Source organism: Chaetodon auriga, chromosome 9 (assembly GCF_051107435.1).
Source record: "Chaetodon auriga isolate fChaAug3 chromosome 9, fChaAug3.hap1, whole genome shotgun sequence".
Lineage (NCBI taxonomy): Eukaryota > Metazoa > Chordata > Actinopteri > Chaetodontiformes > Chaetodontidae > Chaetodon > Chaetodon auriga.
In genome coordinates this window covers 17,037,968-17,053,377 of record NC_135082.1, presented here as the reverse complement: position 1 = coordinate 17,053,377, position 15,410 = coordinate 17,037,968, and the positions used below count along the sequence as shown (strand labels likewise).

The following is a 15,410-nucleotide window of genomic DNA, read 5'->3' as shown; positions in this document are numbered from 1 at the left end:
TCATGCTACAGAAAAAAATCAAGCACAGTTTTCACAGGAATTTTATCTTTGGACACGTAAGAAATCTCCTAAGACAATATTTAGAGCACTGGACTCTAAAACTCCAGAGATAAGAAAATTCCTGAAGCTTTGGGGAGTAAGGACATACGTTTCACGATAGGAAGGACTCTGGGAAAAAAATGGAACTTTAAATAAACAAGATATTCAAAATAGGTATACATTACAGAGAAAACTGCATAATTGTGGACTTTACAGGTAGTTTTGCTGAACCATGAACCATGATGAGCAGCACTGATTGGCTGATATACCCCTCAGGAGTATCCTATACTGCCTGTACTGAGAATAACAAGGATCAAGTTACACAAGTGAACCCCGCTCTCAATTTCTGGAGGGAAAGTGAGGGGACGCATCATTGGATAATGGATAAATGGGAAAGAATACATTTGTACATCACTCTCCAACATACACACAAAACTCAGAGATGTGTAATATCAGTTATATCCCTTTTTCTGCATTGCATTGTATCACCGCTGACACCAAAGCTCTTAAAAGCTTTCCATTTTCTTTCTGCATAAATTGTGCATACACTTAATGCAGAGGCTGGCAGGGATTTGATAAGCTGTCCTTTTTTCATGACCCACTAAATTCTATGATGGGCTGGCATGACATATTTTCACAACACATGCATGATGCACTGACAGGGCAGGTATAATACGCACTTGCTCATGCACAAACACGCACGTTCATGCTTTCTACATCTTTGGTGGTTCCGTCAGCATGACTAAGTGTGCTCCATCTCACACTGTTCTCCAGATAGAGCCATGATTTCCCCTGGCATCACACACTCAGCTCCCAATCACTCCACACATGTCAGACCTAATAGCATCTGCTTCGACTCACATGCACACCCACATCAGCTCGCAGCCACACACACCTGTAAATACCGCACACAGGCACACATATTTGAAGGCAATCATATACCCTCCTACACGCAAACACACTGGAGGGCTGTGGGGCTCCTCTCACCGGCAATATGCTGCTGCAGCGCATGTGGGTTTGTGGGCGACTGCGGGCGGAGAGGAGTGGTGTTACCTAAAAACTAGACAGACTGGCCAGGGGCCAAATGAGGTAGAGGGAGGAGAGAGAGAAACGGAGTGACAGAAAGCAGGTGGGAAGGATGGTGTTTGTGTGCTTGCATGCAGAACAGAGAAAGTGAGGGGAATGTAGTGTCAGAGAGGGAGGACAGCAGCCGAGAGTGGGAGTCCGTGTACCAGAGAAGAAGTATGAGAACATTACGAGTGTATGACAAAGTAAGAGTTGGGAGTGCATGAAGAATTCAGCCTGGTTGAGTGCTTGACACTGCAGCCTTTTAATTTCCTCTTAAAATCACTGCTGTCAGTGTTTGCCGTGGAATCAGATTAGGTGAGCTGAACTCCATTTTGTATATCTGCCTGTGTGAAAAGAGAGTCGGAGAGTACAAGTGCGTTTGTGGGCGTGGATGCGATTAAATGCGCATGAATTTGTGTGTCTGTGCGTGTGCTGCTCGAGCGCACGTGCACAAGCTCGCCTCTGGATTCAGCAAATCAAATGGGTGTAAATACAGCAGGAGTGGAGCCAGCAGCAGGAGCAGACGTGATGCACAGAAAAGAGTTAGACAGTGCCTTAAGGAGCTTAGATGAGGGAAAAGTAGAAGATATGTGGGGTGAGGGGGGTGAAGGAAGAAATCGGTGGGGATAAAGGGAAAGAAGCAGGGCTGGAGGGAGTGAAGGAAATGAAGAGAGGGGAGAGTTACAGAGCAAAAAGGCGGAGAGGAGAGGGGAGCAGACGGTGGTGTCAGTATGCTATGACTTGCCTCTTCCAAAACAGGAATTAATCCAATAATCGCTTGGAAATGCTTTGCATATTTCTTCATTCTTCTCATGCACATAACAGACCATCATCTAGTACAAGCATGCGCGAGACCTGTCAAGACCTCTGGGACACACACACACATGCGACGACAAATCCCATTGCTGTAGGGTTGGTGCACATGTGACTCCACCGAGAGTTGGAGATCCGGAGTCTTTAAGTTTATCTGCTGCTTATTTCAAGTGTCACTCTGAGTGTAACAAATGTCAGCAGCTCTGCTATAGGCTTTGCCTCCATGTCAGCTCATTAGCAGTTGACGCTAAAGCACACACACGCTTCAAACCCTCCAGAGCCTTAGAGTCGGTAAATTAACTGCCAGTAATGCAGGAGGAGAACAGAAAATGGATCACATTACAAATCTTTGTGATGTGATCCATTTATCAGTCCATTTGTCCTTCAGCCTTTGTCCTTGCTGTCCCTTTCCTCTTTTGACTTCTCCTTTATGACTTATTTCTATTCAGGAGTCTTCCTTTAATCAAACATTGACCACTGTGTGCTCTTTAGGTGCCAGCCAGCAAGTGAGTTAAACACAGACACATTCACGTACACATAAACATGTAGGCACAAGGGCTGCAAGGTCACTATACAAAGTCTCTTGATAGAACAGACTGAAAGAAAACACAGCCAGACGCATAGTAAACAACAAAATGAAGTAAAATTGCCAGTATGACGTAAATGATCAAGGAAAGGGCAAATAAGCCCTTAGTCGCCAAAAGAATGAATGAATGAGTCATTTCCTTTCTTATCAAGAGCTAGATAAGATAAATGATATCTGTACAGTAAAAATGAAGCTGGAGCCAGCAGCCGGTTAGCTTAGCTTAGCACAAAGATTGGAAACAGGAGGAAACAGCTAGCCTAACTCTAAAGTATATCTTATTTGTGTGGGACTACTTCTTTGCTGGCAACTTTCTGGTGTTGCCACTGGTTGCCTGCCAACTGCTTCCAGCCAAGTCTAAAGCTAGCTGAGCTAAGCTAACCAGCTGCTGGCTGCAGCTGCATAGTCACCACACAGATAAGAGCAATATTCTCATTTAACTCTGGGCAAGAATAAACACATTTCCCCAAATTCTTTCATCACATAGATGCAGACATAGATGGAAACATCAAAAGGACTTCCTCTGAAAACACTGTGTGTAGTACTCAGTTACAGTCTTCCAGGATTGACAGTTGTCTCTGTCCTCTTTGCAACAGTCACCTGTTTTAATTCTTTAAGACAGCAGCTACATAATTCCCCCCTCTTGTAGCATCAGGATACCTGCATACTGTGTCAAAGCAAGCCCATTCACCTCGCCAAGTCAGTCATGATTGGGTTTAAATTTTTCCCCCTCCAGTGTTACATCACTCATGGAAGACTAAAATACTCTGCTGAGAGCACACAACATCAGCTTCTTAACTCTGTCTACCCTGCCTGTGCGAGGGGATGTTAGGCTGCTGCAAAATTTGCCTAAATTACACTCTAATGAGCCTGCAATACACACTTCCAAAGAAGCAGGTGATGAAACATTCACTGCTCCAACAGACTGTATCCTAGCGGGAAGTGTTCTTTTAGCGAATCTTGATTGTGTAAAAACAAATACAAATCTAGAGTGGAGTACCTTTAAACTGCAGTCTTTCAAGACTGTCAAAGTAAAACACTATTACCAAGGTCTGCCAATTATAAGACACAAATGTCTCTGCTTCTGTGCAAAGAGCTCTGCTTAACAGCTGCCCAGGGAATTAACTCACTTCCCTGCAGTTTCAGCTGTGCCACGTTCTGTCTTTTACAGCGCTGGCACTTGTTGGCATTTTCTCTCCTGAAATATCCGCCCTCCTTGCCCAAGGGAGGCTTACCTTTCCCTCAGTGTGAGAGAAATCATTTCGTGACAGAATCGCTCCCAGCATACACAGCAGACAGAGGAAATAATGTGATGGGGAATCCAGAGGTCAAAGATCGTACAGAGGGAGGAAGGGGCCAAACTGAGGATACTGAGTGAAATTATTTAGTGGTATTGACTAGCTGCCAATAAAAGCTGACTGGGGCATTGCAAAATACCAGAATATCAGTCTTACACTGACAGAGAAACAGAGGTGAAGGCAGTGCAACACACAAACCCCTTATTGACCTACATCTTCCATGATTAGCTATGCACAAATAGGACTTCCTCTCCTCTGCCTCACCACGAGTGAGAAGAAGATTATAAGTTAGCTGCCACTGCCACTGCCACTGGTGAGCTGAGCTGGAGCTTGGACTGGGGCTGGTCTCCTCCCAGATTTAGGGTAGATGGAGGATTTCAAAGTCAAGAAAGTTCAAAGCCTTGGCTGGGGAACGTTCAAAAGAACCACAGCCAGCCATGAAGTGGAGAGGGAAGGAGGGGGAGAGTTAGCTACTTACAGTAAACTCTCCCTCAGTCTGCAGAGAATGTGGTGGCAGAAAGAGGAGGAGTGTGTGTAGAAAAAGGGTATATGCTCGTGAAAATAAACTGTGGGTTAACACGATGAGAGGTGCTGAGCAGGTGGAATTTCGCTGACATGTTGGCGCAAAGCTGAAAGTAAGAGCCACGGTTTTGGTAGCACAAATCATCAATAATACAGCATGTAAGATTGCATTTTAACTGAAATAAGACCGGTGTTTTATGCTGCTGAGAACATCACTGCTGTTGTTGTTGTCCACCTTCAGACCCAATGAAATGGATTTTTGTTGCACTTGAATGTTAACAATGTCTCTTGAAACACTGCCAGCGTATTTTTACAACTGCACTTTTGTAATGTAGAGTGACAAAATGTGAGGACATTAAAATGCACTTTCTTTGAGAACACAATCCTACAAACATGCCCCTTACTCCAGATAAATACTGCTGGTGTAGCGCTTTCTCAGATGTTCGTTTCTCTCTTTGAGCTACACAATGCCATTCACCTGACACAATCAGACCACTGCACTGCTCCCTGAGGTTGGAAAACATCAATGGAACCTAAATCTAGATGACTTTGGAGATTTATATCATGCCTCTACATAGGAGATTCATTCTTAAAATGAACATAATTACATAATGTTAGAGGAAATCAAGTAGCCTCTGCAGTGCTTCCTTTTGCACAAAACGTAGAGCATCTGTAGCTTTCACCCAACATATCTTCAGATAGTTACCGTGAAGTTATCTCTACCAGGCTACAGGGCAAATACCAGAGGCTGGAGAATACCATCTAAAATTCATGTCTGGGCAAAATGTGAATTTCAGTCTCTTGACAAGCACAGATTAAGCTTTTGGTTTTGGTTTCGCTATCTGTGCAGGCACATATTTACACACCATTACAGAAAACAAAGAGAATCAAGCCGTATTTGCTATTATCACTGTTGTATTATGCCCCAGTACACAAACTTCGCTTGAGCATTGTGTCAGTGCAGGGACCACCTCTGGTACACAGAATTATTCTGTTAATTGCTTTATTGTAGCAATTAGGATGCTCATTCGCAGAGGCCTAAGGAGGCATGAGGCCTTTGCAGAGTACAGTCATAACTGGGTTCTTCTGGGCCAGTAAACAAGTTAGAGGTAACAGATGGAACATAATCCCCTTCCTATATGATGCAATGAGATGATAATCTAACACAACTGTTCTATAAATTTTACTTCTGCTTGTGTAAAATAAGTTACACTGCAAACTTCTATGATAATGTCTCTTTTTTTTTTGGACAACGCCCCATAAAGAGGCACATAAGTAGACAAAAGACAGACACACTCATGGTCAAAGTTTTTAGGCCAGCAGATGCGGCCGGCTGCTTTCGGTCTTTAGTGGTGGAATTAGCTCCAGCTAGTGCCTCTCTCTGTTGTTTTTCACCCTGATTCAGCAGTCCTGGACTTTCACGCAGAGCCAATGAAAGCTCACTGGCCACGGGGAATGCCAGCTCATCGACTATTATAATGACGGCCTCCCTATTGCTCTCCGCCTCTCTCTGCCCTTCTCTCCAGCACACCATCCCAATTGTCTGTCTTTCTCTCTCACTCTTTCTGTTTGCGATCTGTCTTTCTGTCCTTCTTGCTGAACAAAGGCTGGTGTGAGAGTGTATGATACAACTGCGGCAGCACCGAAAGTTCATAGTCAACGGAATTACACAGAATGAACATCCCCATGGTAGGAATGGATGGATTAAAGATTTTGCTGTTTGGCAAACTGCAAACAAAGAAATAATGAATGTTGCAGGCTTTAATATGAGAACCTCTTTGTGAGAATGGCAATAGCTTCAAAGCTCGACAGTAAATCATCAGTTTTTTTCAATCAAATCTTCCAGATGGTGACTTACCTTGCTTCAGTCACACAGAAGTCAAACAGCATTAAAAAAGGAGCAGTGCGCAGAAACCGTTGCTGATATGACCGTATCGCATGCTTAGTAAACTGAAAAGGACACGGAGGACTAACCTTGAGTTTATCAAAGCGTTCAGTGAGTGAGGACACCTGGTGCTCTCGGTGGCGCCCCACCAGCTTGCAGAGGGCACAAATGAGCTGATCATCCACCATGCAGTACATGTTGACCTTCTCATTCTCGTGCTCCAGGCAGGTCAGCCCGCGGATGTGAGTGTCTGGCACTGGCTCCACCAGGCGGTGACTGGTGAACGGCTTCTTGTTGGGGTGCGTGGCGCGCAGGCAGCGGTCGCAGTACGATACCTCGCACGTCACACACGTCTTGACGGCCTCACGCGGTGGATCCTGCTCGCAGAACTGGCAGCTGATGCGCGGATCCATTTTAGCAACAACAGACGGGCTGTGGTTGGCGTTGGTGTGATTGGCGTGATTGGTGTGGTTGGCGTGCGGGTGGGAGTGGCTGGAAGTGGCCGGGCTGCCGCGGGCGCTGCTTCCACTTGTGCCACCTCCTCCGCCGCCAATAGTTCCAGCTATTGTACCACTAATGGTGGCGGTGTAGGGCCGCTGCGGCTGCAGGCGCCGGCTCTCAGTGGGGGAATTGGGGCCGCTAAGGGAGGCCTTTTGAAAGCGGTCAATGATGTTCTGCAGCGTCACATTGCGCTTGAGGCCCTCCAGGCCGCGGTGATTCAGCGTGATGACGTAACGACAAGTGGGGCACTGAAAGGCCGAGATGGATTCGAGGGGCTTGCTGGTGGAGCAGTGAGACACCAGGATGCGGTGGGCGCAGTTAAAGCACAGGCTGTGGGCACAGGGCAAGAGCAGGGGGTCTTCAAACAACTCCAGGCAGATCGGGCAGGTCAGCTCAGACTCCAGTGTTTCCATCTTCAGTTGAACCAATCTAAAGGTGACATCAAATCCCACGGAAGCTGGCCAATTACCTGCATGAAGATGAAAAAGTATGTATCAATATTTACAGTTACAAAATAAGTAGGCCTCTAATTAGCAACCTCCACTTTACTTTTTCTTATTCAATTGAGCTGCAGTCGCCCCTTCACCCATTACTGATTTGAAGTGAATCAGTCATGAAATATCGGCTTCAGGTTAGAAGGACTGGCCTGTGAAGATTCAGCAGAAACATCACCAACATACATATTTTCTTGTGCTATTATGCGTCAGCCACTCAGTCTGCACAATGGTGAATTGGACCCCCTTGTTGCAGCCTTTAACACATGATTCCTCCTGCAGAGCCATTTGAGAAGAAGAGGAATGACGAACAGGGAGGAAAGAGATGTTGGCTGACTGCTAGGGAAGAAGTAAAAATCAATGGAGCGAAGAGAATAACGCAGACAGATGCACAGCAGCAGAGGAGGACAGAGAAGGCGGAACTTGTAAAACAGAGGACTTGTGCATTTCTGTAACACCCTAACAGACACGGTTCATCTTCTGTACCTTTTACTTCCATCTTTCCTCCTCCGGCTCGCCACTCACTTTGCCTACTTTTTATGGCTTTTGTGATCATCAGCCTGACTTATCAAGCAATAAAAAACTTAACTCCAAGGACATTTCAACTTTTAAAGCGTGATGCTAACAACAATTTGAAGTGGCACAGTGAGAACAGGGCCTGAGCTAAACAAGAAAATTGATTTCAGATCCTCCCCCTCGTTCTCCAAGTCCTGCAAATCTCGGCACCTCACAGCCTGCATATCAAGCTGTCTCCCCTGGGTGGCCTTAAAAACCACTGACATGAGAAATCACCAATAACCCTCCCCCACACGCGCTGATTCAGTGGCATAGGAGTGCAGCTCACAGAGGCCCCCTATCCTTTAAAAGAAACAAAGCAGACAGCGTGAAACTACAGTATTAAACTGGACGACCCTTGATAGCTGACAGTGACAATTTCATTAGGTGAACTTGTTCCTGAAAGACTGCCCCCGTCTCCCTCTGTGGAAGTCATACAGCATTTACTGATGACTGGGTTTTACTCATTACGACTGCTGAGAAAGTGCTTTCCACCTTTGGGAGAGGGTTTAAACTCCTGTGAGTGACCTCTCCGAAGCTGAGAGTGTGTACATAAAGACGACTACGTTCAGACAAAAAAAAAGACGTTCAACACGCAGGTGAAAACATGTTTTCAAGAAAAGGGCACAGGGGAGTCACTTATTCTCACTCAGACACTGAGGCTTCCTCCAATGTTGAAGGTACAATTTCAAAGAGAAGAAGAGCTGAGCATGAAATGAGTGAGCACAATTGACCACAATGGGTGCTTATCAGTAAGTTCATACAGTAATCGAGCATTCAGCCTCCTGGTTTTCTGACTGAATTCCAGATTTAATACCTATTTCTGAACATATTGCAACTTTAAATGCAGTCTGTCCGAAGTGGTATTTCATTTTTGTTCCGCATCCCAGGATTTCGGCCTGGCCGGCTCTTTCTGCAGACACCACTCTGTATCTTTGAATGTCCCAAAGATTGTGTTCAGTGCGTCTTAATTTTTTTCTGATTGTTTAGTCAGTAAATTGCTGAAAGATCTGTGAAAAATGGCATTCACAATTTCTCAGAGGTGATGCCTTCATCATCATGATGATGCCTTCATTCAACTTGACAACAGTCCAAAAGTTTAAGATTGAGAGAGACAAGTGCTCAAGAATCACATTTGAGAAGGCAAACAGAATTTTTGACCTTTTTGCTTAAAAAAAGAAAGAAAGGATTAATCGAGTATCAAAACAGTTGCCAGTTAATGATCTGTCACTCAACGAACTGATTCATTTAACTGCAGCTCCACTAACTGTGCGTATTGTTCCTTTAGCAGGTGAATGTGCTGAAGCTATGACCTTAATCAGTTAAGCCTGACTCCAGATGGAAAATAAAATTCACAGCTTGTTGTCAAAACATGCTGAAGCATCTCCTTGTCCTCCTGTTGAATCTATTTAATTGCTCATATTAAGGTAAACTGACTTGCTGTTCTGCCATCCACAGCCCATGTATAATCACTTGATTGTTTTGTGCCACTACCCTGTCTTGCTAGTGTGAATTCAGTTGCACTGACAAGTCGGCATTACACAACCAGCCATGATCTCAGCACAAGCTGAAGAAAGGACTATATAAAGACAGATACAGAGCTCAAAGGCTCAAACTCATTTGCACTAACAAAAGTCTCCTCCCTTCTGCCGCACCAGAATCCATGCCTAGACACTGGGCTGTGTTCAAAGCAAACATGATTTGAGCAGTGGCTAAGTGCTTGGGAAAGGCACTCAGCTGAAGAAAGTAGTTATACGCATGCAGCAGCTTTGCTACAAAATTCATTATCTGGAAAAGAAATAAATAACCGCTCGCAGCCAATCATGCAGATATTACGCTGATAAAAGGCAATGGGCATTGTGTGCAAATAAGTTAGTTAGTGTGTGCGTGTGTGAAGCTGTATATGAGTATACGTTTTAGGTATTGTGTGTGTGCACATGCACATAATGTCCTCCTGCAATATTCACCTTGGCTGCTATTTATCAGATGCTTTATATGGTTGTTATCACACTGCCCGGCTGTGTAAGGGATAAAGAGGGGGAGAGAGTTCAGGCAAGCAACCACAGAGCGAGCAAGCGTGAGGTTCTGCTTCATCACACCAACAATGGGTCTAATTTATCTCCACTGTATCAGATAGTTGGAAGCCAAAGGGTAGATGGATGGAAACAGGATGTGGGGAGAGGTGATGAGGGGCGGCAGGACAACCTTCAAGACCTTTAGATGACAAGCAAGGCCACCCCCACTCCCAGTTTGACTCAAGGTAGAGATATGTTGTAATTCTCCACACAAAACTTTGACACTTTATATGACCACTGGTCTGCAATTTTCATTTAATTCAACTTGAAGCCATTTTTCGATGAAAATGTTAATTCATTCACCAAGACAGATGTGGGTAATAGAAACGGCTGTTTAAAACTTTGAAATATTAAAATTTAACTACTCTCAAAGACAATCTGTAAAATTAAAGCAAAAAAAGGACATTAATTAAGTTCTTTCTCAGCAGCTTTAGGTCGAGCCAACACTTCGACTCCATATGACCGCTGTTTCAGAGGTAAAGTATGTGAACAACAGGAAACAAGGCACACATTCTTTAAGCTTCTCAGGATACACATTGATTCAAGATCATCGGGTCATTGTACGGCCGTGTGAACTTTGCTCTGGATTCAGGTGAAACCGAAGCAGCAAAGAACAACCGTGTCTTTTCATCACAGCGTCGCAAATGATCGCCGAGCAGAAGATATCAGTCGATCAATATTTTGTTATTGCACTCCAGAAAAGGATTTTCTACAACTCCTGCCTCTCTGTTCATCAGTATTTGACAAATAAAACACAGGGAGTCACACAAATCCCTCAGATCCCTCACAGTTACAAACCATATGTCATCACAGCAAATACGCTGAGAGATTGTACATCTGTCAAGGCAGCAGTATCATAACAAGAAAGCAATAAACTACAGCCACGGAGACTGAAACAGAATCAAAACTTTCAGTTATTAAATCCATCATATCAATTGAGTTGAGTGCATCCATATTCTGGATTTGTGCGACTGTCCCAATTCAAATGTTGACTGACTCAGCAGTCGTGCGTTATTCCCCAGGACAGAGCTCAACAGTGCTGCTTATGCTGATGTTAATGTGACTGTGTTTAATGGAGCGTGGCGTTATAATTAACACCAAGCTTTAACACACCATCACCAGGCCCATTAAGCTTTAGCTATGTCACTCTGGGGAAACAGTGCCGGCTATGATGGGAGCCACTTAGGGACTGAATCGCTAGCTTCATGGTAAAGGCGTTTGTTCTGGAGGCACACGCACACACACACACACACACACACGCACACACACAGACACACACATGCACACACAGCCAGAGCTGCACATTTACAAGTGCAAACTCTTTCTGTCTCGTTGTCTCTCTTCATCTGCCATTCTTGTTAAGGTGAAGTGTCCCATCTGGATGGGGAACAGCTTGAGCTGGTGCTTGAAGAAAAACACACACACACACAGTCTCTCTCTCTCTCTCTCTCTCTCTCACACACACACACACACACACAGAGCAGATGAAAAATAAACAAAAACAAAAAAACAGGGACATCATTGATGATTCATAGTCTGTCTGAAGCGGGGCTGGATAAATAATTTTCTTTACTACACATGCTCAAAGACTGTGAATTCTAATCTGGTTATACTTTCGCTGCCGACATCCTCTGAACAGGTGCAAGGACACATCCATAAGCAGAGAGCTATGTCAGCCCTGTCGCTGCTATGAATGGCTTTGATGACTTAGACGTAGACTTAGACAGAATACTGATGTTGTGCTTTGTCTCACAGAATAGGCTCCTTTATTTGATAAGTCAAAATCCTTTGTGGCGTTTGCTGTCCTGGACCTGTGTGAGCTTTATGGAGAGGCACAGCATGCAATCAAGCATCTGAAAAGTTTAAAGAAGAATTTATAAACTGTTCATTTTCATAATTATTGTGGGAAGAGCTGTGTGTAAATAAAAAATACAAGCCCACTGCAACCCCAATGCAAGTATCCAGTGACTGACTGCATTTGTATCTAGTGTCTCTGTGTATAGTGGTACTTTTATGCCTCAATTAGATCCAATAAATGTGGCTGCAGTAGTAAATTCCAGCACCAGTTTATGACACATGACCTTGGGGAATCCCCCAAAAATAGAAAACAGTGAAGTCACGGTCTCTGTCATTTCATAATGCAGCAAACATCAAACCAATAAAAGAGGGTGTTTATTTAAAAGGCGAGTCACAGTCCTCTGGGTGCACTGTACGGCTGTAAGTGTATGAATTCACTTTGTTGGTGCACGCATCAGGAAAAAAAAGAAAAAAGAAAAGGCATTTGTGGAACAAAGATGATTATCCTCGTATAAACAATCCACTTGTAAAAACCAAATTGCTCCCCCCTGAATTGTAGAGGCACAGCTGCAGAGGCAGAATGGGAGCTTAATGGACACTTGATGATGTTGGGATGATGGTGCAACGAATCACCACCTCTAGACCTCTGAACCAAAGACATATGAGCGTTTCCACTGCAGCAGTTAGATTTATTTTTCCAAAGCAGCATTGTCAAGTTCACAGAAGCTCAAACTCTCGTATCCTGGTCAGTCATGTTGGTGATCCTGCATTTGCACATCGCTTTTTTACAGTGTTAAAAATCTTGGATTACATTTATTGAATATTGTTTTGTCTGTGCATGTATTTTATAGATGCATATTATGAGATATATCTCTTACTATCTTGAAGGCCATTTCCTCGACTGAGATGTAATGTAATCTAACATAGAACATCTGTTCAAACCTTGACGCCTTGATAAATTGAAAATACAGAATGCATAATGTGCTAACACTGACTGGACGCAAGCACTGAATCCTACTTTCTTTACTGGAAGCATTTCACTTCAAAGATACGAAGGACTTGCTGAGGTGCAACCAGAGCCAGATGTTAGACATCTATCACATAGACTTGTTCCCTGGGTGGAAAGCAGAATAAAAGATTACTTCCAGGAAGGGCTATGCTTCAGTGCAAGGTAGATCATACGGGTGCATGCATGCATCCCTAACCTGAACACGGACACACACACAAACACACAGACACACAGACACACATACACAGAGCACGAGGCCTTGGTCACTACTCCATTGGCAACCCAATCTCTGAGAATCTACAGTGAATCACCAGTTTTCATTGTCACATCTACAGTGTATCTGCCACCTCTCATCCCCCCATGCTCCTACCCAATCCCTCGACCCGCACTCCCACTACTCAATCTTCCCTAAGTGTACCTGGAATCTATCCATCTCGCGCGAAGCTGTCAATCATAGACTTATCACAGTGAAGGAAGAAGTGCAGAAAATCACATAGTTGAGGTTTAAAGGCTGCAGAGATCAAAATGACGGTAAACAACAGCAGCAGGGGGGTTAGAGATCTTCCTTTTTCAGGGGCTTTGGAAAACACACCCTGAGACGTTGCCATGTTTATACCTGTGGGGCGTCAAAGCAGGGGGGGAAAAAAACATTTGTATTCTCATTATGGGAAAATGCCACTTGTCACAACTGAAATTTGTTTTTGTGCAGAGAAGCGCTTTTTGGTATAAGCGAGTGAGTTAAAAATAATTGAGACACTACTTGCAAACAAATAGTTTAAACAAACTATTAAAGAATAGTCAATTGCAGCCCAAAGCAGTAAGGTCATTTATTGTGTCCTCTAATATACTGATGCAAAAATTGAAATGAGTGCAAAACTTCCCTAAAGGTTAGACTGGACAGAACCCATGAGCCAAACTTTTGAGAAGACAAAGGAGCTTTAGCTTCTTGTGTGTCATGGCACACAAACGTCACTGATGTTTCGGCTTACACAGATAGACAGATAGAGTACTTTTTGGAAAGAACTGTTTGACATTTTGGGAAATATTACTCATGTCAAATATGAAGCTCGGGCCAGGAGACTGTTAGCATAGACTCCACCATTTGTTGTTTTCACACCACAGTTTTTGTACGTTTTTGTTAATTAAAGAAAAATACATATAATGAGTAAATTAGTGAGCCTTGGTGGTGCAGGTTGGTGGGTTTTACTGTCTTCAGACAGAGCCAGAAAAATGTCTGTACAGGTCATCTGTGCAAGTAGGATATTACGACCCATATTTAGGTTTATTTTTAGGCGGCGACATCCAGTGACCATAGTAGTTATGATGGGAGCAAAGAAGGAAGTCAGGTGGTGTAGTATAAAGAGCAAGAAAGTCTGCATATGTAGGGAAGCGAGTCAAACACAAGACTGTCACCCAGTGGACTGCTGTTTGTGTCCCGTACAAAAATCCTAAGTCAACATTGACCAATTTTAAATAACATACTTTCATTAGATCACATACGTAACTTATTTTAACTCCAATCATGGTCTTTACCTAAATCTAGCCAAGTAGTTTTGGTGCCTAAACCTAAGCAAACTGACTGTTCAACAATGTTAACCATGTGACCAAAAGGTCTGATATGACAAAGGTCCGGTATGACGAAGGTCTGGTACACCTGTCACTGGTACTCAACAGTCATATGTCGTTTTGGGAATGCTCATACATGTTGTGGAGAGAATCACTGGCAGTCAACCTATTCAGTCGTTTAGGTATGATGATGTGTTGGAACTAGAAAAACAGTTGCTAGGGTTCTGCTAGAGGCCACCTGCATTCACAGTCGCCATCAGCTACTATCAACCCCAAATCACTGTGCTGATAGCACAGGCTGAACAAAGACAGATGCTATTCAACTGACAAGGCCAGGCTGTAGTCTGTGACCTCAATCTGCTGTGGAGCTGTTGTTATGCAGTGAGCATTCCACAAATATCTCCAAACAGGCAAAAGGTTAAAGCTGCTAATAACAAATTAAAGGCTTTCTCAACCAGCTTGCTCATGTGAAACAGTAACACATTACTAATTAAAAAGCTGCCTGCAAGAAAACAGAAAAATGAAGCTTGAAATTTTGATGGAGCAGGAAAAATGTTCAAACACGGCAAGATAAGATGGCGGTTGCTCTCTCTAACTCGCACTCTGTCTTTCTAAAACAAGGAGTTTTCATTCAGCACTTTATGAGGTAACCAAATGCCATACCTGGAGCCAACACGTGTCTTTCCCTGGAGAAAGGCTTGCCTATTTGTGTGGTGTTGCAAAGTCACAGACCTTCCACAGTTTGGTGAGGCACAGGGGCTAATCAATGGTGCACACATTAAAATGACTAATAAAAACAGCCTAACGCAGCCCTGCTGTATGGATGCTTTCATTAGTGACCGTGTTAGCAAACATAACTCTAAAGCTCTGGCCCTAAACATGCCATTTACCCTAATCACCTCAGCTGAGCATTTAAACCAAAAAGAAACGGGACACTGTCTGAGTAGATTCAGTGGAACTTGGTTGCATTAGTGGATTGAAATGCTGGCATTTTTTGAGGGGCAATTTATTTTAGCAATTAGGGTTAAAAATACCCACAAGCATAAGACACATGTCAGGACCAGGCACTGCTGAGTTTTGCCAGACATCAAGAGTTATACAGCTATTCACCGCTATGGTTTTGGAAAAGGGAAATGGGTCAGCCCCAAAAATGAGAGCCCTCCGGTTGACCAGAACACACCAAACTGTACATATGATTATATAAG

General features: G+C 43.7%; 1 protein-coding gene across 5 annotated transcripts in view; it reads right to left on the bottom strand.

Moving 5' to 3' along the window:
• mid2 (midline 2) overlaps positions 1 to 15,410 on the bottom strand; it is a 142,757-nt gene that overhangs the window by 63,696 nt on the left and 63,651 nt on the right. For all 5 annotated transcript variants that reach the window (XM_076738651.1, XM_076738648.1, XM_076738646.1 and 2 more), the window contains exon 2: positions 6,298 to 7,178. In XM_076738651.1, coding sequence (XP_076594766.1) covers positions 6,298 to 7,122 — 825 coding nt within the window. In that variant the 5' untranslated portion in view covers positions 7,123 to 7,178. The remainder of the gene's footprint in view (positions 1 to 6,297; positions 7,179 to 15,410) is intronic.